The 22649-nt window shown below is 45.2% G+C and overlaps 2 protein-coding genes across 9 annotated transcripts in view; one reads left to right on the top strand and one right to left on the bottom strand.

The window, feature by feature from the left end:
* Window positions 1–3468, top strand: part of TUB (TUB bipartite transcription factor) — a 62370-nt gene extending 58902 nt beyond the window's left edge. The window contains 3 exon segments of the mRNA XM_060303556.1: window positions 734–832; window positions 1057–1228; window positions 1708–3468. Coding sequence (XP_060159539.1) covers window positions 734–832; window positions 1057–1228; window positions 1708–1841 — 405 coding nt within the window. The 3' untranslated portion in view covers window positions 1842–3468.
* Window positions 3469–9130: 5662 nt separating this feature from the next.
* Window positions 9131–22649, bottom strand: part of RIC3 (RIC3 acetylcholine receptor chaperone) — a 49400-nt gene continuing 35881 nt past the window's right edge. For 2 of the 8 annotated variants that reach the window (XM_030831293.2, XM_030831302.2), the window contains 2 exons: window positions 17118–17266; window positions 9131–11268 (listed from right to left, as the gene is read on the bottom strand). In XM_030831293.2, the coding sequence (XP_030687153.1) occupies window positions 10814–11268; window positions 17118–17266 (604 nt within the window). In that variant the 3' untranslated portion in view covers window positions 9131–10813. Of the gene's footprint in view, window positions 11269–17117; window positions 17310–21850; window positions 21932–22649 lie in introns of those variants that run through there. The other 6 variants (XM_030831304.2, XM_060303555.1, XR_009564900.1 and 3 more) reach the window with 5 other exon arrangements.

The following is a 22649-nucleotide window of genomic DNA, read 5'->3' as shown; positions in this document are numbered from 1 at the left end:
GCCCCACCAAGGTAGTGCTTAGGTAAAGGCCAGAAGGAAGTGAGAGCCAGCTGTGCAGGTGTCGGGGAGAACACAGCGAGTGCCAAAATCCTGGATGCCTGGCATGCAGCGGGAATAGCAAGGAGGTCAGAGAATGCAGGGGAGTGGTGAAGAGAGGGGGTAATGGGGCCGTATGACGTGAGGCCTTGCAGGTCGAGGGAGGACCGTCAGCTTTTACTCTGAACTGAAGAGGAAAATGATCTGACTGACCAGGACCACTCACCGCTGTGTGGAGAACAGATGACGGGGAGGAAGGCGGGGGGGGTGGTGGTGGTGGTGAGGAAACAAGGATTCCAGCTAAAGGCCGGTACTGTGATCTTGGTGAGGGATGGTGGTGGTGAAAAGTGGTTGAATTCTGAATATAATTTGAAGGGAGAGCCGACAGCATTTGCTGATGGATTAGAAGTGGGGTGTGAGGGAGAGGGGGGAGTCAAGTATGACTCCAAGTAGTTTGAGCAGATGGAAGAATTGAGATGCTCTTAAGGGGAGCGAGGAGGACTGTAAGAGCAGCTCATTTGGGCAGAGTGGAGATTCAGGAGCGCACTTCCGGACATGGTAAGTTTAGAGATGCCTGTTAGACATGTGAGTGGTGGAAGCTAGCTCAGCTCAACTTTATTCCCTCCCCCCAGTCTCTCCAGTAGGTAAGTTGAGTCCTCACAGGGCCAGTGTTGAGTTCTCTGTCGCTATTTCCTAGGAAACAAATGTTTTAGGTTTCAAGGGGCCGCGGAAGATGAGTGTGATTGTCCCAGGCATGACCATGGTTCACGAGAGAGTCTGTATCCGGCCCCGCAACGTGAGTCTCTACCCCATCCCACCCGCCTTCCCCATTATCCCAGCGTCTGCATGAGCGTCTAAGGGCAGAACTCCAGCTGGTGTGTATGTGTGGAGGAGACACAGTGTGAGAAGCCCTGGAGGTCTAGGGAAATCTAAGGACTCCCACCCCTGGGGCAGATCCCTCTTTGGGGGGGGTCATGGTGCCAAGGCCTGGGCCTGGCTCAGCTGAGGCTGCCCTCCCAGGAGCATGAGACGCTGCTATCACGCTGGCAAAATAAGAACACGGAGACTATCATTGAGCTGCAGAACAAGACGCCTGTCTGGAATGACGACACGCAGTCCTACGTACTCAACTTCCACGGGCGCGTCACTCAGGCCTCCGTGAAGAACTTCCAGATCATCCACGGCAATGACCGTGAGTGTTTCTGCCCTGACTTTACTGTCCACGTGATACCCGGGGCCCTTAGCTCAGGGTTCAGCTCACCTAGCCCTGCCCGTAGAGGTCAGAGTTTAAGGACATGGATTATACGGCTTAGATTAGGTGTAAAGAACTTTCTAACCATAATGACTGGGAGGCCGTGGAGGAACCTTCTCTGGAGCCCTGACCCTAGATTCTGTGCACTCAGCAGAGTCTCAGGCGTGGGAACACCCTTTGAATGGACTTCCTCTCTTCTTCCCTGTCTCCTGGTGTTTGTATGCATCTTTCTCCTCTGCCACCTGTTCCATCTCTCCTGCCACTTCTCCCAATTGGTCTGTGTTTTACCTCTGGGATTCTCTTGGCTTCTCTGCTTCTCGCTTTCTCTTCCCTCTTGTGATTTGGGTGTCTGTCCTTCCCCATCTCCGCCATCCCTGCTCTGCCCTTCTGTCTCTGTCCACACTTGTGCCTGGCTCCAGCGGACTACATTGTGATGCAGTTTGGCCGTGTAGCAGAGGACGTGTTCACCATGGATTACAACTACCCATTGTGTGCGCTGCAGGCCTTTGCCATTGCCCTGTCCAGCTTCGACAGCAAGCTGGCCTGCGAGTAGAGGCCACCTCGTGCCCTCTGGGGTTGCCCAGCCTGGAGTGGAGCTGCCTGCCTGCGGAGACAGCCTTGCCGACCCCCTGTACATAGGCCTCGTGCCAGGTGACCCTTTGGCTCTCAGTGGGCTCCTGGGCCCAGCCATCCAGGTACTGGCTCCTGCGCCTCCACTGCTGATGCAGAGGAGTGGGGGATATGAAGGGACCAGCGTGAATTCTTTCTGCGCCCCAAGATCAACGCCCCCACCCCCGACCCTTGGGTTGGTATCCTGCTGCAGTCACGTTTGCCAAGCTGAGCAGCCTCTTCAGCCGGGGAGGCAGGAAGAGGTGTAGAGGGAGAGGAAGCACAGTGCAGGGCTGCGGGGCCGTGCACTCAGCCCAACTGTGAGGGGCCCAGTGAGTGTGTGTGTGTAAGTGTTAGGGCACACCTACTTTACAGAGCAGAGGGCTGGGGAGCCGAGCCTGGCCCTTACAACTACACAAAGTTCTCCAGCTTCAGAAGGCCTCAGCTGGGCCTGGGAAGAGTTACGGGCATGGGGAAAGGTGAGTGGCAGGACCTTGCCAGGGTTGCAGGGGCCCGGCTGTGGCTGTGGGAATTGGCTGGTGGCTAGGGTTTGAGCTCATTTGATTTCTCTGTGTGCACAGAGGCAGCAGGAGGCCAGCCCCCAAGGTCAGATCTCTTATAGAGGATGGGGCCTGCAGGACGCAGGCTCAGCATACAGGCGGCACGTGGGACAGGGCTGTTCCCCAGGAGCTCCCTGCTGAGCAGTCCCTGCACAAACCCCATGAACCCCAGGACACCAGCCCCAGACTGCACACAGGTAGGCGTGCCTGGAGCTCCCGCCTGTGCTTCAGCTCCCACTGCAGTCAGCCTGGGCTGTGGTTGCTGAGGGACTGTATGTGGTTCTTCTTAGCTGGGAATGGGACAGGGTAAGGAGAGCAGGAAATGTTTCAGAACCACAAAAGATCTGAGAGATCATCTAGAAAGTAGGACTTGCCCTGGGTCACCTGGCTGGTTAGGGGCAGAGTTCGGAGTTTCAGCTCCCTTGTCCCCACCATCCCCCAAGAAACTGCTCTCTCTAACCTTCCTGGGGCACAGTCCGCATGCCCGTGCACCTGATTCCGGAGACTTAGGGATGTTCAGTGGGAAACTGGGCAGTTCCCTGCCGAAAGCTGCCTGGATTTTTGCATGTCCGTCTGATAGTGACTGGCCTGTGCCTGGCTCCTCCCCGAGGGCAGGCCTCAGCAAGGCTGCTGCCCATTTTGCTACCTAGGTGTGACGGGTGGGTTGTGGGTGTTCAGGGCTGCGCCTGACCTCTCCCTCCGCCGCCCTCCTCCGTGGATGGTACCATCTACTCTGACAACTTGGGAAGTCTTGCATATTTGTCATTTACCCTGACAGAGGCTACTCACCCAGATGGAGATCGGAAATCAGTGGGAAGCAAGCAAGGGTTGTTCCCCACTTCAGAGCAGATGTGCTTGGAAAGACTACATAGAAGTCGGTTTTTTAAGAAGTAAACATGTTAGCAAGGCTCTGAGGTGAAGTTGTTCTGACTTCAGTGGGAGTAGTATGCTCTCATTTCCTGGTAATCTGGGTTTTCCTACGTTGAGTGCTTAAAGCAAGACATTCTTGTTCTAGCAAGATCTGCTAGATCTTGCTAGATCTGCCCACACCTGGGGCATATGTCTCTGTGAGAGGCCCCTCCAATGATCCAGGTTTTGTTAACATGGTCTAGTTTCTGGACAGCTCTTGACTTGGGGCCATCTTTAGGGCACTAGAACCTTCTATACCGGAGCTGGTCCACTTGCCAATGAAATACTGTCGCGCCGTCCTCCTGTCCATAGTCCCAGTTTGGCTCTTCCTTTCTTGACTTTGAAAAGAGAGACCTGCTGACATTTAGAATGATGGAAAGTAGATGATCTCTAAAGTCTAGTCAAGCTGTTTCTCTGGGTCAGTGATTTTAAGGTAGAACAGGTTGGTTCTGGATCCTCATGAGAGGGGGGATCCTGGGGCAGAGTGGAAAATTCATCAGAAGCACAATGGAAAACTAGTCCCCTGCTTTTTCCTCTAGTACACAGGGGAGGGGGTTGATAGGTGTTTTCGTAGGGTCAGGAATGTGGCCTGAGAGTCCCAGCCTGGGCATGGACAAGGGTAGCTCAGCAACAAAACCCTCTGTTGGGCACTGAGTGACCAGCAAGAGTACTCGAGTCACCTGCTTAAGACCCCAGCCTCGCAAGGAGGTCTGTTCTGAAGACCCCATTCCTGGTGATGCTGGTTCTCCTTGACCACTGGCCTCATAGCCATGGGCCCAAAGACTCATAAAGCTGCCAGGGCCCCTGAAGGCCACCTGGGCTCAGCCTCTCCCACAGGAAGAGTTCTTGCCCTTCATACCCTCTAACCAGATGGTCCTTGGTTGGGCAGGGAACTTGATGATGGAATGAGCAGTCCCTAAGGGTGTTGGGTAGCTGGGACCTTAGGCAGCTCCTCTGTAACTGCTCCTAGCTCTAACTCCCTCCTCCTGGGGCCACACGCCCAAACAGTTCTACAGAGCAGTGAAGTTCACTTCCTTAACTCTTCCCCAATTCTGGCTTTTCTTTCCTTCTGGCTCCAAGGTGCTCTGTGTCTGTCTGTGTGTCTCTGTGTGTATTTGGGGCAAAGGGCAATCTGTGAACAATCAATTGAGGTTTCCTATTACAATCATATTTCTACAGATGAATAGGAAAGGAATAAGGATGTAGTTATGATCACCGGTGGATTTTGTTCATTTCGTGCTCTTTGATCAGAAAGTATACTTGGGAAAGTACCAACTCTTTCTCCCAAGGTTCTGATTGGGAAGACGCCATCCCCAAAAGTTCAGTTCTTCAGTTCCCACTTTGCATTACCTGAAGAAATTGGTGTGTTGCATGTGTGCTTTTGGATGAATTTGAACTTATTCTAGTTGAATGTGCCTTAAAAATCATGACACTAATTCAGAACGAGCATGTAAGGTCCAGACCCATGCTGAGGACAGGTGTTAAAAGCCAGGGAGTGTGACAATCACAGGCTAGAAGACAACATTTGGGGCCCACCTCCTTCACTGACAAGGGCAACAAAATTGAAGACGCAGACATCGTTGTTTGCTCTGGAAATGGTGGGGCATTTCTAAATGAATTTACCGTATATTTAGAGGCAGTTCTGAATTTAGCAAGCCACAGTGATGTGCTTTCCTTACAGTGAGGGGAGAGGCTGGGCTGGCTGTGCCCATGGCTTTGCTATGCAAGCACAAATTCCATCTCCTAGATGGAGTCCCTGGCTTTCCCTTCCTGCGGGAACACCAGCCTGCCCCTCTCTACAATTCTTCACCCCAGCTGAGATGCCCCTGTGACCTCAGGATGCCAGGTGGCCCTCAGGGCACATTTTTCCAGATAGCTGAATGAGTTTGGTGCCCAGCACTGAGTGGGGCCTGACTCCCCTGCACTCAGGGCCTGGCGTTGGGACCCTACACTGCCCTGGGCCCTGGCTTGTAGAACTTTAGCAGCCCCAGGAACAGGCCAAAGGATGGGCTCTTGTTTGAGTTTAGTGGTCACCTGTCCTTCCATACCTCCTGTTTGTAATTTTCTGTCATCTCAGGATATGGGGGGAAAGGTACAGCAGAAGTATTTGGGACGGGTTTGGGTTTTGAATTCCAACCAAGTTGAGAGGCAAGTTGGTCTTACAGAAAGCACTACTGCACTTAGTAACCATGTGGTTTTGAGCAAACCACGTGATTTCTCTAGGTCTGTTTTCTCACCTACGAAATAAGGAGGTTGGACTGTCAACAGCTTGCAGTAGGATTCAGGGTGAATGAAAGTTGATCCTTGCTCTCATCACTTTCTAGCTCATCACCGTGCCTTTTTTCTTTCCTAAGAAAGACGTCACACCCCTTTCCTCTTCTCTTCTGTTGTCCCTCTCTCCTTCTCTATCAAGGTCCAGGCAGAGTTGGAGATGAGGCCAAGATCCAGAATTTCCTAGAGAGTAACAGAGTGGCTTAGAAAGGGAAGCCCGACTCTGGCCTCTTTGATCCTGCATTTGGTGACTAAGGGGACTTAGGATGGTGACACTTCCCTTGTTGGGAGCATACATTTAGCCAGTTTTCATAATGCCTAGAATGTGTACGTCTATTTGCACAAGATTGTCTTTTCCTATTTTGGAGTGGTCAGACATTTTATTTTTGTTCAAAATCATCAAGTTTTAGACAAACTTGCAAAACTGTGCTTTTATTAAGTGACTTTTTGAATAAACTCTTTGGTATTCTGGAGCAAATGTATTTATTTACTGGTATGTGCAATGACAAAGTTGGTATTTTCCCATGTTGACATTATGTATGTTGTAGAACTTAGTGTTTGTCTAAGTACAGACCACAAACCATATATCAACAAATTAAACTTGACCTGTTTCAACACTGCTGTGCACTTTTTTCCCCCTATAAAAGAAAAAGACATGTTTCTTACCTAAAAGTTTTTTTCTACATCATTCATTCCTTCTGTCCTAAGAGCCTCAGGGGTGGGCAGGAGGTGGTGGTAACAAGGGGATCATAGCTTGTTTAGAAACCATCACATATGGGTGGAAACTGTCTTCCCTCTGGCCGTGCTCGTCAAGTTAAGGATGGTCAGAACCACACACGCAGAGGCTGGATGGGCTAGAAGAAGGGTAAGGACAGAAGGTACTTAAGTTAGAGCATCCTCTGCAGGGTCAGCTGTGCCAGCTGGAAGAATGGGCTGCTGCTTCCTAAGTAAACCCCTGTGGGCCTGCCCCGCACAAACAAAAACAGGGCCATAGAGCTGAAAAAAGGTGAGAAAGGCCCAAGTGGTAGAAATAACATGAAGACCCAGCCACTGGGTTCCTCTAGCCCTATGCAGAGCAGCCTAACCTGTTTAAACAGGACTTGGACACACTACACACTTGGGAATTTTCTTTTCGGCCTGTGGCAGATCTGAAGCCAACAGCAAGGGAGGCTGCAGTTGTGGCTGGAAGCAGACAGGAAGGCTATGGGTCTGATCCTGAGGGAGGTAAAAACTGAAGTCACCCAGAGATTGCAGGACCTGTGCTCTGGGCCATTCCCAGCAGTCAGGGTAGCCTTGGAGGGTGTCAAGGGCGACAGCCCAGCAGCACAGGACCTGATGACAGAGTGTGACGCTGCTGATGGCACTGGCGTGAGCACCTAGCACAGGCTACACCCTGGACAGACACTACACACAGCATTGCGAGGGGGGATTATTCCCAGTGCATAAGTGAGGAAACTGGTGCTTAGAGAAGTTAAGGAGTAATCAAGAAAAAGGAGAAATCTGGCCTATTTACTTTGTATAAGAAAATGGGAAAGGAAAAACAAGGTTAGGTACATTTTAGAAACACTTGTGTGAAAATGGTCAAGGCAAAGTCTGTGATACTTCACGTTTTTCTCATTGCTGGGTAGCTGAAGTATTAGATTTTCCTTTGGTACCTAAATAGTCTGGGTTGAGGGAATCTTAAGAGTGTGGTAGTAAGTAGGGTTGGTTTATTTATTACCCCAGATTTGGAGTTTTTTGTGGTCAACAGCATTTCCTACCTGAACTGTGGCCTCTCTCCTTGGCTCTGCCTCTGGGAAATAACATTTGCAGGGAACTACTAAAAAGGAAAGAGATTTTCGTTGTTTAGTGGTCAGGTTAAAGACAAACCTCGTAAATTAGCCCTGGACAGGGTCCATGGAGAGTCCTAGTTTACAGCTATTATCCTGGCGTCATTAAAGCTCCCTTTTCCCAAGTCTTAGTTTACAGCTATTATCCTGGCATAATTAAAGCTCCCTTTTCCCAAAGTGTCCCAGACTGGACCATAAGTCATTGGATCATCCAGGCCATAGAGGGTGCAGAGAGTGGGGTCCTCACAAGGCATCTCTTCTAGAGGCCAAACGTGCCCGCACTCCTCTATGCAGCTCTCTGGGCCTGGCTCCTGAGCTCACATAGCACTAGTCCTGGAACTAAGGATGTACTCTCCTTGTGCTCTTATTCTGACCAGGAAAGGGGATCTCCTGGCCGGATCACCCACCTGATTTACCAAGCATGGTCCCAGGTGATGCAGTTGTTTCCTGGGCCAACTATCTGCCCCCAGAGGTATGACTGTGCTCTGCCACGGTGCCTAAAAGTCACTGCAGACCTAGTGCCAGGGGACTCAGCCCAGATCAGTTCTGGAGAAATGAAGACCAGGAGGAAAGAGACAGCAGGCATGACAACAAAAGCCAGTCCCATGCTTCTGGTCCTCCTGGATTGTATATACAAATATAATTGTCATCCCTGAAGAATAACATAATTCTGAAAAATCCAAAAAGGACTGCCTAATCTGAAATTATTGAGAAGTACATTAAAATTTTTGAAATATAAATACATAAATATATTCCTGCTATACAAACCCACCAAGAACCATGGCAGCAAGAGCTATCATGAGGTCTTAGTACTTCCAGCAGGAACTATTTCTGTAAGCCAATTTCCCCCAAAGATTAACATTCCAAAAAAGAGTTGGTTATGTGACACCTTACATACCAGCCTCATCAAAATACCTGAACTTCGTCCTTTTACTTTCACACCCCACTGCTCTAACACCACCCTTTCTGCCAAGAATGTCCTTTCTCTTCCTTGCACAGCTGGAGTTCTTAGCATCCCTCAAGACCCACCTCCTCTGTGAAGTTTCTTGAAGTACTTTAGCAAAAATGATCTTTTTTGGTGCTCCTATAGATTTGGGTCCGTATCTCAAATACAGCATAAAACCTTGTACAATAAAAGTAAAGTGGCTACCGCTTATTGAGTGGTTATCCTGTATGAGATAGGATAGTGCTGTTTTATAGGCACTGATGATTTCATTTAATCCTCATAACTACCCTGTGAGACCTGGACTTTGACCCGCCAGCTTTAGAGTGAGAAAGCCAAGGTTCTTGGGGTTAAGGAACTGGCCAGATTCTACAACTAGAATAGACAAGGATGGAATTGTGACCAACATTTCTCTGCCTGCAGAATTCTCGATCTTGAGCCCTTTTATAGTTCACAGTTCATTTTTAAAAATAAATTGGATACGGCTCCCACATTCAACTGAGTTTTTTTAAAGGTAGGAATTGAGCCTTCTGTTCCCACTGCCTAGCTCTGAGCAGTGTCTGCTGAATGAATAAATGAGTGAATAAGCTAGAAGGAAACAAATACATACCTCTAATAAGGGAATCATATCCTAAGGCAAAAAAGAAACTCGAAACAGGCTCCCAGAACTCTTCTCATAAATCAACCCCTCATTGTGAATGAAGAGAAACAACACGAAAACTAATTTATCGAAACAGTAAAGAGCACCTACATTATTTTTTACCTTCAGCATTACGTTACATCTAGACTGTTTTCAGTACATTTTAAACTGTATTCTTTACAAGTGAATCAAATGTTCCACACAGAGATAGAGACAATATGCTTTCTATAGACTCAGTCTTCAGTGACTTTTCTCTGTAGTCATTAACTAACAAATTCACAGCAGTAGCTGATACGTTATCTTAATACAATCCTGTACCTGTGACAGCAGTGTGTATGCTTATGTGATTTAACAGTGATTAAACTATCTTCCTGGCCGCTTGCTCATGCCAGGCACAATGGAACTCTAAAAGCCAAGTCTACCTTTACATGATTTCTTAATTTTCAAGTCTTCTGCATTTCATGACTGGGAATATCCTCAGGAATGTGTCCTCTTTAAACTCTTAGGTCTTACCTGTAAACTGAATTCACTCATCCTCACTAGACAGAATACATCTTACCTCAAGGAGACGCGTGACAGATCGCAGCTCAGAGATAGGCTTTTGGTTTGGTCACAGTCCTCCCAGTCCTAACCGACCTCCTACTTTGCCCAGCTTTCTCAACAGACTCAGACATCCACATATGGAACAAATGGTCTCTTCCAAATGGTCTCTTCCCGGGCACTGCTGCATTGGGTCCCTGCAGCTTCCCTGCTGGGCTGGCACTTGGTCTATAGGCTCAGTCCTCCTCGCTTCTGTTTCAATTGAATTTGTTGTGAGAACAAACTTCCCAGAGGGTACGACATTCAGAAACAGCATCTAAGCAAGGACTGCCTATAAGCGCATGGGTTCTCTCCCCATCACCGGCTCCCTGGCCTTCTGAGCATCTCACGGCAGGACCACCACCCTTCGGCAGGCTTTCCTGAAGCCTCAAACCTTGGCTCTGCAGGGCAAGGACTAAAGTCTCTAACTCAAGTTTCCTCTGGCCACTGAAGACCAGAGGTACAAAGGTTCTTATGCATTTGGCAGTTCTGTTAAGCAGAACAGGGATAAAGGAAGCTAGAGATCCAGGCAATAGTAGAGCAAAACCATCCCCCAATAAGCCTCTAGGTTCATTCTCAGGTCAGTGGGAGTCTTCTACTCTGGAGAAAAGTGGAGATCTGAGGCAGCCTGGATGCCCCTAAAAAGGGCCTTGCTGTGAGAAAGGGGCTTCAGTTCAGACAGCAGAGTCTTACCCTGCTCTGGCCCCACCATCCCCACTAACAGAAGGTTTTCTTCTTGAGCTCAGCGGACTACTAACCTGCTCAAGGCCCACAGAATAAGGTATTTTGGACTCTGAAATCTTCTCTCTTACAACCTTAAGTCCTCATCATGTATAATCTGATGTTTGTTCACAGGTAAACCATCTGTTACTCCTAACACGAAGAGTCAGACCTCTGCCCTGAGTGGTCCCATCTGTAATCACAATAGATAGAAAATTACTCAGTGGATCAACTCTCTGATGGAGGAAAGGCAGGAAGAGAGAGAGGGAAGCTGTCTTGTGTTCATACTGATTACTGTGATGTTTTACAGGTGACAGGTGTGTAAGCACCAGGAAGGACACATGATATCCATGGCAGTGGCCTGTCTATGATATTTAAACACAGAGAATGAAACACAGGGCACAGGGCCAAGGTTGAAATCAGAGAGGAGAGAAAGGTCACCTTGGGACTAGAGTAATGGGCACCTCACCAAACTGGCTGTCTGTACTCTAAACGGTGGGGGTCCCGCTTCCTCAGCATGCCCCCTGCCTCTGCTCTATCAGCACTGACGCCTGGCCCTTCATCTCTCAAGTCGCGGGGCCACATTTCTTCGGTGGTCTCCTCTTGCTCACGGTAACTGTCTGCACCAAACCCAGCATTCTCTGCCACGACAGCGGGATCCTCTTCTTCATGAAAACAGCGGGAACATGTTTCTGCCTCTGGGTCACATGAGGTAACAGAATTATCTTCCTGAGCTCTGGGGTCAGTAGGCATTTCCCACCCCAAATGGCCTGATCCTTCTTCTTCTATCACTCCCATTCTTTCAGCTATTTCCTCGGCAGAGGGCTCTTCTGGGTCAGGGTAATCCACCAGGATTGTTTCTTGCCTACGCTTGATGCAATCTGAAAGGTCATAAATTGGATAGGTCTCTTCCGGGTAACCTAGAGAAAAAAGCAGTACAAAGTCTTACAAAGAATGTCTCTTCCAAATAAAGTGTCAGGCTTCTCAAGCAGCAGCCATCCTATCCCAACAAATCCATTCAAGAAGTCTCTAAGAAGATTCTAACGGTTCTCAAGTTTCACTTGAGCAAATTCTTGGCGATCTGGCTGACTGTCCCCCAGCTCTTTGAAATACAAATCAATTCAGTTGAAAATCCCTTCTTAAGTGCAGGGTGCTTGGGGCAGAGTGTTAAGTCTCACTCCTCAAGCTTCTGCAGTAGTGATGAAGATTAAACAAACAACATGAGCCTCAGTTTAAAAAAAATGTACCAAACACCAGATGGAGAGAGCATAGCTCAAGGCTAATGTTTATAATTTCTACTTGGAACCATTTCCAAATCTTCCCGGGAGGGGGGGGGAGGAGGGAGGAGGAAAGGAATGCTGAGCTCTTTGAAAAATACAGGACAAAGCCTTCTGCTAATCAAAACAATTGAAATGGCTTGCAAGTGTCAGAAAGAGAGAGCATTTTAGCAATATATGTCCAAGATCCCGAAGGACAAGGACTGCATTTTCAGAAGGCAGAATTTCCATTGTTGGCTTCTTCCTCTTCACAAAAGGGAACAAAAGAAAACAACAAACTGGTAAACAAAATGAATCCCAGCAATGATAATGAGAAAAGAGAAAATGTTGCCAAATTGAAGAACAAAATGAAATACATCTGTGTCAGCCAAGCCGCGCCTGAGCAGCAGATGGGCCGTGCTGGAGCTCATATGCCAGTGCTGGCAACAGCAGCCATGCTCGGCGCACAATGGGAAAGCTGGAGGATTTGAAATCCATTTGCACATTATGATAATTGGCAAATTGAACCCTGACATAAACCATCTTTTTGCCTACAAATTCTGAAAAGCAGGGGTCTTTTTTGGTGCCATGTAGAGTGTGGAGAGACATTTTTACAACGTTTATAATTAGGAGGAAAAAACAGTCACACAGACTCAGTTGTAGAAAATATGAAAACCACAGACAAGTTTTAAAAAGAAAACACAAATCACCTAGAATCCCACCACTGACAACAATGTGTTGTGTTACCTGTGGCCTTTTTATCACATATAAACATATATCTTTCTCTTTTTTTTAACAAAGAGGGATCATACTGTATATAAAATGTTGTACCCAGATTTTTTTCATTCAACATTGTGTCGTGAGCCCTTCTCCATGTTATTAGGCATTTTAAAGTTGGCTGCAAAGTATTCCATCATACAGCTACGTAACTGACATGATTTACCATGCCTCTTCTATAAGACATTTAGATTCTTTCCAATTTTCCATCATAAGTTTCATATTAGTTAAAATCCCTGAATATAAATCTATGTCCACTTCCCTATTTCTTTAAGATAGACTTTTAGAAATATGAAAACTAGACCAAAGGGAATGGACATTTTAAAAGCCTTTTTTACACTCTGCCAAATTACTTTCCAGAAGAATGGTATAAATTTTAGTCCTACCAGTGATGTAAAAAACTGTCCATCTTATCACATCCTCACCAGCACTAACAGTAGTATGTCAAGAATCTGGCCAATGCAGTCTTAGTTCCCAGGCTCATAGGTAAACTGGAGCTTTGCTACCCAAGGCCCTCACAGTCTCCTTGGTCAAGGGCAGAGGCTGGGGAAGTCCATTTGCTAGTTAGCTCCTAGCCACTGCATGCCTAAGAGAAGTCCATCCTCTGGCATTTTCCTGCCTTGTCCCCACCAGGAACAAAGCTTGCCGTTGGAATCCCATGACTATCTGCTTTGGTTTACGAGGGGGAAGCCTGCTGAGGAGAATCAAATAGTGACTCACATAACTACTTAGGTAGCCCGTATCAGCCAAGGCACTGGTTACCCAAAACTTCATTAGAAACATGAGCAAGCAACAAAAACTCACTGGTCCTACGAGGAAATCAGCAGCTCACAACAGGAACCAAACTAAGCAAACTATGTAAATAGCCCCTGAAAAAAGTCAATGCAGGAAACAAGAGTTAATGTCAATCAGCTTATAATTGATGTTCCTGGTAATATTCAACAGGTTATTGAATGTATAAAACCAACCAGGCTTCAATATAAAAAAGGGAGCAAACACAGTGTAATAGAGAGCTGTTAGAAACTCATCATTACAAAAAAAAATTTAAACTTAATAGAGGAAGAAAAGAGTAGGTTGAAATAAACATGACTGAGAACCAAATTAATATAGTAGAAGTTCAAGGTGAGGAATTCTCCCAGGACAAAGATAAATATGGCAAAGAAATGGAAATCATGAGAAAAAAGATAAGCTGCACAGAAGACCCATCCAAGATCGAATCTCAGAATTACTAGAATTCTACAATGAGAGGGCAGAACAGGTTAAATGGAAGCAATAAAATTACAAGAAAATATTCTTTACTTGAAAAAATAACTCAAGTCTTCAGATGGATAAATGCTAGGTAAAAATACCTTGAAAAATCCATACGGAGACATATGCTGATGAATCTGTACAAATTCAAATTTTTTGTGGGGGGAGGGGCTTAAGGAAGTATTCTGACAGATACAAAAATTAATCAAAAATTTAAATTCAAGAAAGAAGATACTGTACACAAGTGGTAAAAAATGAAATCAATAAGAATTATCAATGTAAAATAATCATTGATAATGTGGTTAGAAATTTAATGCCATTGTTAAATACTTAAAAGAGAAAAGGCTGTAAAAGCTAACATCACTTATAGCTAAAATTCTACCTAATTTCAACAAAACCTAAGCAGTAGGTAGAAAATAAATGAGATAAAAACTTTTTACCTTATTTGGGAACAAGGTTATATAATGAAGATTTGCAATTTGCAAGAAAAAAAGGAATTCCAATTTTCATTTCATTGATTACTAGTGAGAATGGAATAATTTTTCTTCTGTTTTGTAGCCAGTTGCACTGTTTTCTTTTGTGCACTGCATATCTAGGCAGATATCAGTGTTTTCTAAATTAGTTGTAGAACTTTTTGTATATTAAAGATATCAGCTTCTTTGCTGATATCAATCATATTTGTTACGAATCTTTTTCCAGTTTAGTGCTGGCTTTGAAAACTCTCTGATCTACAGAAAAGGTTTATGTGCACTATGTAAAACACTATCCTTTCCCTTATAATTTCTTGCATTGCTTTTCTAAACTAATTTTTTATTTTGTGTTAATCGTAGATTCACATCTGGTTATAAGAAATAATACAGAAATCCCATGTACCCTTTACCTAGTTTCTTCTAACGGTAACACCTTGCAAAACTATATGCTACAATATCACAACAAGGATATTAATACTGATACAGTCAATATACAGAGGTTTTCTATCACCACAAGGATCCCTTATGTCGCCCTTTTCTGGCCACACCCATTCCCTCCTGCTCCCACTCCCTCCTTAACCTCTGGCACCTACTAGTTTGTTCTCCATTTCTATCATTTTGCCATTTCAAGAATGTTATATAAATAGAAACACATTATATAACCTTTTGGAATTAGCTTTTTTTCATTCAGCATAGTCATCTGGAAATTCATGCAAGTTGCTGCATGTATCAACAGTCCATTCCTTTTTACTGCTGAGTAGTACTTCACAGTATGTACGTACCAACACAGTGTTTAACTTCAACTTCACCTGTTGAAGGACGTTTGGGTTGTTTGCACTTTGGGGCTATGACAAATAAAGCTGCTATAAATATTTACGTACAAGCTTTATCTGAACATAAAACTTTCCATTTCCCTGGGATAACTGTCCAGAGGTACAACTGCAAGGCTGTGTAGTAGCTACATATTTAGTTTTTTAGGAAGCGGCCAAACTTTTTTCCAGTGTGGGTGTATTTTACATCCCCACCAGCAGCGTAAGAGTGAATCCAACTTCTTGCCAATTAAAATCCCATCAGGCTTTTTTCTTTTTGTAGAAAGTGACACACTGATTCTAAATTTATATGAAAATGTGAAGTGCCTAGAATTACCAAAATAATTTTGGAAAAAAACATAGTTGAAGAACTTGGGCTACCTGACTTCAAGACAATATAAAGACACAGTGATAACGACATTATGGCACTGGTGTTAAGTATAGACACATAGATCAGTGAAACAGAATAGTAAGTCCAGGGGCCTCCCTGGTGGCGCAGTGGTTAAGAATACGCCTGCCAATGCAGGGGACATGGGTTCAAGCCCTGGCCCGGGAAGATCCCACATGCTGTGGAGCAACTAAGCCCGTGTGCCACAACTGCTGAGGCTGCGCTCTAGAGCCTGTGAGCCACAACTACTGAGCCCGTGTGCCACAACTACTGAAGCCCGCGCGCCTAGAGCCCATGCTCCGCAACAGGGGAAGCCACCGCAATGAGAAGCCCATGCACTGCAATGAAGACTGGCTCCTGCTCGCCACAACTAGAGAAAGCCCGCGCGCAGCAACGAAGACCCAACGCAGCCAAAAATAAATAAATAAATTTATAAAAAAAAAATGGTAAGTCCAGAATACATCCACACATACATGGGCAAATGATTTTCCATTTTCCAAAAGGGGAAGGGTTGGTTGATTTCCAACCAACACACCAAGGTAATTAAATGTAACAAAATAAGCTGGAACAATAGGATATCAATATGAAAAATATTAACCTCAGTCCTGATACCTCACACCATATATAAATAACTAAAAATAGATCACAGGCCTAAATGTAAGAGCTAAAACCATACAATTTCTAGAAGAAAACAGAGGAGTTAGGCAAACTTTGAGTTAGGCAAAGATTTCTTAAACGCACACAATGAAAGTGAGTCATAAAAGAGAAAATGATAAACTGGACTTCATCAAAATGAAAAAAACTTCTGTTCTTTGAAAAGATGTCACTAAGAAAATAAAAAGGCAAGCCACAGACTAGGAGAAAATATTTGCAAAATTCATAACTGACAACTTATATCCAGACTATAGAAGGAACCCTTGCAACTAGAACACAACCAACTCAATAAAGAAAGTGGCAAACAATGTGAACAAACTTCACCAAAGATATACAGATGGCAAATAAGTGTGTGAAAAAATGTTCAACATCATTAGTCACTGGGGAAATGCATACTAAAGTCACAAGCTAGATACCATTATACACTCACTTGAATAGCTAAAATTAAAAAGACTGATGATACCAAGTGTTACCAAGGATGTGGAGGACTGCAATTCTCATACATTTCCAGTGGGAAGGCAAAATGGCAGAGCCACTCTGGAAAGCAGATTGACAGTTTCTAACAAAGTTGAACATACATGTATAAAACGCCAAAACCTCATTCCTAGATATATACACAAATATATGTTCCAACAAAAACACGTACACAAAAGTTCATAGTAGATTGCTTCATAATAGCTCAAAGCTGGCACCCAAATGTTCCTGAACTGGTGAATGGAGAAACAAACTACATCCAGACAACAGAACACTACTCAGCAATTAAAAGAGAGCGAGAACTACTAATACACTCAACACATGAGGCTCAAAAGCGTTATACTAAATCAACAAAGCCAGAAACAAAAGAGCACGTGCAGTGTGATCCATCTATATAGAAAAGGTAAAACTCTAGGGACAGAAAGCAGTTCAGCTGTTGCCAGAGCGGGAGGGGATTAGCAGCAAAGTGGGTGGGAACGTTCTGAGATGATGGAAATAGCATGACTAAATCATCACTATGGTATGATTATATAACTCTACACATTTGTCAAAACTTATCCAACTACACACTTAAAACTGGTGAACTGTATTGTATCCACATGATACCTCCGTAATAAAGCTGACTTTTAAAAATTCTGTAAGATCTCTTTTCTGGGCTGATGGTTAACAAAGAGATAAGAAGACACTGTTTACCTTCCCAGTCCTCCATGTAAGGGGCCTCCTCAGCTTCTTTCTCTGGAGTGGGTCTGTCAATGAATTTTCCTTCTTTCATGACCCTGGTGATTTCTCGGAGCTGATGCAGCAATCGTTTTTCTTGGTCAGAAGTCACGGCCTGTGCTCTGCTTAGAAACAGCAGACAATCCGGCCAGTTAGTGGTAAATACTCCTAGGCAAGGAACATAAACATCACTGTGATCTGTCTGGGCTCCAGGAAGTTCAACAGCAACAGATAATTACTCTGGGAACTGATCCTGGAACTGCATAGCTGGGAACTAGAGATGTCAGTTCAATGTTTTGATTTTATAAATGGGGAAACTAAGGCCCAGGATAGATCAAGTGACTGTCCAAGGTCCCAGAATGATTTAATGTCAATACTGAGACAAGACCCCAGCTGTCTGAGCCTTCAGTTCAGTGTTCTTTCATTACACCTCACTGCCCTGATTCTCTAATCTCAAGCAATTTCACCATTACTTATATTATTCCATTTACAAACAAGCCACTTTTCTCTGAAGTAATGTCATCAAAAGAAAATGTGCTGGACCATTTGCCTCAACTAGGGAAAAATATGCTACTAGGCCAACCCTGGAATTACCAGGCTGAATCTGTTTGTGCAGAAATAAAGATATATCCTAAAATTTCAGAGCTGGCTCATTCTGACAAATCACCGAAACCAGAGAAATTGGGAAAACTGAGGCCCATGGAGGGGAAACTATACATCATCACACTGTTAGTTAATGTCAGTTCTAAAAGTAAAGTCTCCTGACTTCTGACAGCATTCTGGTGCAATTCTTTTTTTTTTTTTTTGCGGTACGCGGGCCTCTCACTGCTGTGGCCTCTCCCGTTGCGGAGCACAGGCTCCGGATGCGCAGGCTCAGCAGCCATGGCTCACGGGCCCAGCCGCTCCACGGCATGTGGGATCTTCCCGGACTGGGGCACGAACCCGTGTCCCCTGCATCTGCAGGCGGACTCTCAACCACTGCGCCACCAGGGAAGCCCCTGGTGCAATTCTTGACGCACAGTGCTCAAGCTGCACAGTTCAGAAAACCTGGGTGTGACCCCTAACTTAGCTGTGTGGCTCTGGGGAAACGTCTACACAAGTAAGATGAGGCTCAAGGATAATGGTGTGACTCTTTGAGAGGGAAGCGCTGCATCGAACTGGCAGGCAAGCAAGGCCCTACTCAGAAGACTGCGAACTGTCTGCTTTGGGACCAGTTTTACCTAGTGGCAGGATTTAACAGAGGCTACTTATGCTCCTCTTAAAAACCCAAAGCACCCGAAGTCAAGATAACACTCATGAAGAAGAAATGATACACTCTGTACCAGCCTCATGGAAGTGCCACCACTCTTTCTAATAGTCCAGCCCCGAGCCTACGTTTCTTTTTACATTTAACCTACATTACGTTACCCTTAATGACTAATAGGGAAGAAGGAAAAACTGCTTCTCCCGCCAACATTAAGATGGCAACTAAGGAAAATGGAGATGCAACATTTCTACAGACCTCAGTGGGAGGAAAACAAAAGCCCCATGAGCTCCACTTTTTCTACAATAAATGGCCTCAAAGCCACGAACTGAAGAAGCCTGTCTGTTCTACCTGCAGCTGAACAGCTGCTTTACTCCTTCCCATCAGTACAGGAGTGCTGACTCACCCTAACTACTCATGTATTCTATAATCCCTAATTCTTACTGTTACAACAACTCACTTTGTGGGAGGCTTCTGGGGCAGCTAGGTCACCCCTAGCTGAAAGAGCCTATGTGATTATCACAACATGCTGCACACGTTACTTCTCTGGACTGTACTTAGTACATTCTGATTTTTACTAAAGGAAACAGTCTTAACTTTGTTTCCTAACTCATGGAAAATCGGAACCTTTAAACAAAAGGGGGACGGGTAGGCTAAGAGAAGCAGAAACAGACAAGAGAAGCTTTCTTAGAGCATTCCAAACTGGAGTGTCTTCAGGGGTATTCAGTGCCCATATCATACATTAGGCAATTAATCGTGGTCCACCTTACATCTTCTGAATTTATTGCAATGAAGACTTTCATGGATTTCTCATTGTCTCAACTTGGTTTGATACTCCTGGAGGGCAGTGATAAGCTCACAACAGGCACAGTGTACAGGCACAGTGCCATGAACATTTTAAGTGCTCAATGAATGTGTTGGTTTGATTGGTCCCCATGTCTTCTACCTCCCTGAAATCTGGCTTCCACTCCATCATTTTACCAAAACTTGTGAAAATCAATGACCAGTGACCACTTTACTTTTTTTTTTTTTCTGTGCAGCATGTGGGATCTTAGTTCACCGACCAGGGATTGAACCCATACCCCCTGCAGTGGAAGCACAGAGTCGTAACCATTGGACTGCCCAGGGAATTCCCCAATGACCACTTTAAAGTCCAGAAGTCTTTTTTCTCACATTTCATTCTTCTTGACTTTTCTGTACTAAGGACCATCCTCTCCTTGAAATGTCCTCCTCCCTCGGCATTTGTATTCCTCCCACTTATTTAACCATTCCTTGTATCTTTGATCCTGGCTCACTTTCCTACTCCCACATCCTAAAACATGGTTTTCCTGAAGGCTCAATCCTAGGACTCTTGTTTCTCCACTCCTACAAGCATGCCCTCAGGAAGCTGACCCAATTACACAGATTAAACCATCACCTCTACACAGACGACGCCCAATCTCTACCTCTAATCTTGACTTTTCACACAAAGGCCAGTCTCATAACTCCAGTTACCTCCTGGGCATTTCTACTTGGAGGCCTTGTCACTATAATAAAGTTAAACTTAAATTCACGCTTCAAAACCACGTCCTAGTTGGCCCAGGATCGTAAGCAGCTGTGTGAACAGGTAAGCTAGGTGAGGTTGGCTATGGCCGATTCCAAGATGCTAGAAAAATAAAAAGTCAAGCTGGGAGATAACTCAGACTTTTGAATGCTACTGCTGTAAATCCAGAGGAAGCATCAAGTTCTGAGTCCAAGCGTTAAACACAGAGAGAAGAATGAAACAGTGTCTTCCAACACCATTCATGATGAGGACGGAAACCAGACCAGCAAAAGAATGCTGGCGACTGCCACACAGTAATTATATGCCTCAAGGATTTGGGGATCTCATCTTCCCCGCATGGCCCTTACCTCTTGCTCCCAGCCAAGTGACTTCCGGACTTGTGTCCTCTGTTCTGACCTCAATACCCAAATTTCCTATTGTTGCTGCTTATCATACGTGGGTGTTCTGGTGGCACTTCGACCATACTCAAAGCTGAACTCATGATCCCTATTCCAAAGCCTTATCTTCATTCTTCTGTGTTTTTATTTTGGTTGATGCCGTAATCTTCCTCCCAGTTTGGGCTGTAAGTCTCCAAATCGTCCATCTCCTCTCCTTCATTTCTCTTATCTAGTCAGTCTGCCTTTGGAAAACCAATCCCTCTTCTGCTCACAGTGCAGAGGCTGAAGCCACCCATCCCCTCACTTCTCCTTCTACAGTGGCCACGTGCCCCACGGCCTATCATCACACTCCATCCCCTTGGCTGCAGTGACTGATTCAGTGATATATACAGTTGGGCCAACTACACTTTCTCCTAAAACTGGATCTTGAACACAGCGAAGCCTGAACTGAAAATTTTTCATGTTAATTCATCCCGGCAGCAGTCCTTGAAGAGACTGTCTATTTGCTCCTGCTCCTAAATCCCGACAGCTGCTCTGGTTCCCATTCTTCCTGAAACTTAGATCTTCAGCTATTCTTTTGATACTGTAAGCGACCCCATACTCTTCCAATAAATTCGGCCGCACCCCCCAAAAAACAAATTTTTGCTACCCAGAGTTGTCTGCCTGAAACCAAGGAATCCTGATACAGCCTGCGATTCTCTTTTCCTCCTTGAAGTCCCCTTAATCTGCCCCCCACCTCTTTTCTCCTCTCACTGGCCTATGCATCACTTTTGCTAGAACCTTTTCAATATCCTAGCATACAGCCACCCTAGACTAGAACCTTTTCAACATCCTAGCATACAGCCACCCTAGACTAGAACCTTTTCAACACCCTAGCATACAGCCACCCTAGACTAGACCCTTTTCAATGTCCTAGCATACAGCCACCCTAGACATGAGTTATTTTTCTAAAGCACAGCAGATTATGCCATTTCTTTTCAAAAGCCGTCAGAGGCCCTCCACTGTAAAGACAATAAATGCCAACTTCTCAGCCTACCGTCCAGGGCCTTCCAGTCTGCCCCCAGTTTACTTTTCTAGTTCTTTCTCCCATGAGTTACCTCCCTAACCATTTACCACAGCCCTGGTGTACCCTACTCCCGTTACTTCGAACTACTTGCTATTCCAAAAAACGTGCCTCACCTCTCACCTTGTTTGCTGCTTGTGCCCCCCTCTCCCTCTGGAACATTCTTCCCCCAACTCTGCCAGAGGGAATCCTTCCATCCTGTAAGGCTTATTTAAATTCTCTCTTTTTCTTGAGACCTTCTGTGGTAGGCAGAATAATGTCTCCTCACCAGCCCCAAATATGTCCACATCCTAGTCCCTGGAACCTATAATGATGTTACCTTATACATAAGGGGACTTCAGGTTGCAAATGGAATAAAGGTTGCAAATCAGCTGGCCTTAAAACAGATTATCCTGGATTATCTGGGAGGACACAATGTATTTATGAGGGTCCTTAAAAGTAGAAAGGGGAGGCAGAAGAGGCCAAAGTAATAATATAACGTACGAAAGTCTCAACCCACTGTTGCTGGCTTTGAAAGTGGAGGAAAGGGTCCATGAGCCAAGGAATGTGGGCAGCTTCTAAAATCTGAAAAAGGCAAGAAAACAGATTTTACCCTGGAGCCTCCAGAAGGGAACGCAGTCTGGCAAACACCTTGATTTTAGCCCAGTGTAGGACTTCTAACATACAGACCTATAAGATAACAACGTGTATTGTTTTAAGACATCAAGTTCGGGATAATTTGTTATAGCAGCCACAGAAAACTAATACAGGTTCCCAGAGCACACTTTTTCTCTCTGAGATGCAGTTCCTTAAAGAGAAAATAATTGCTACTGACAACCATAGAGGGCTGTGCAGAACGAATCAAAATAGGTACCAAAGATATTCTTATTATTGCTGAAAATGCCTGCTTTAAACTACTTTCTTTACATCTACCTCATTCATTCTTTCAACATGTACAGACACTGTCGATGTGCCAGCACTAGGAACGAAATTTGAACAATGAGCCAGCTCTAGGAATGCAAGTTTGAACAATGAAAATTCCCTGTCCTCAATAAGGTTACAGGGCATTAGGGAAGACAGAAAAGTTAACAGAAGGTAAGGAAGTAACACGATGCTTACATTATCCAGCAAACAGAGGTGGCCAAGGGAGGATATGGGAGGAACACCTAACCAAGTTGTGGGTTCAGGGAAAGACTCTCAGAGGAAATGATGTCTAAGTTGAGACCTCTAAGACAAGCAAGAGTTAAAACAAGTGTGTGTGGGGAGGCGGTCGGGGGCAACATCCAAGCAAAGGAAAAAAGTA

The sequence above is a fragment of the Globicephala melas genome, chromosome 8, assembly GCF_963455315.2.
Source record: "Globicephala melas chromosome 8, mGloMel1.2, whole genome shotgun sequence".
In the NCBI taxonomy this organism is placed as follows: Eukaryota; Metazoa; Chordata; class Mammalia; order Artiodactyla; family Delphinidae; genus Globicephala; species Globicephala melas.
Note: the sequence above shows the minus strand (reverse complement) of the source record. Positions and strands in the feature narration are given on the sequence as shown.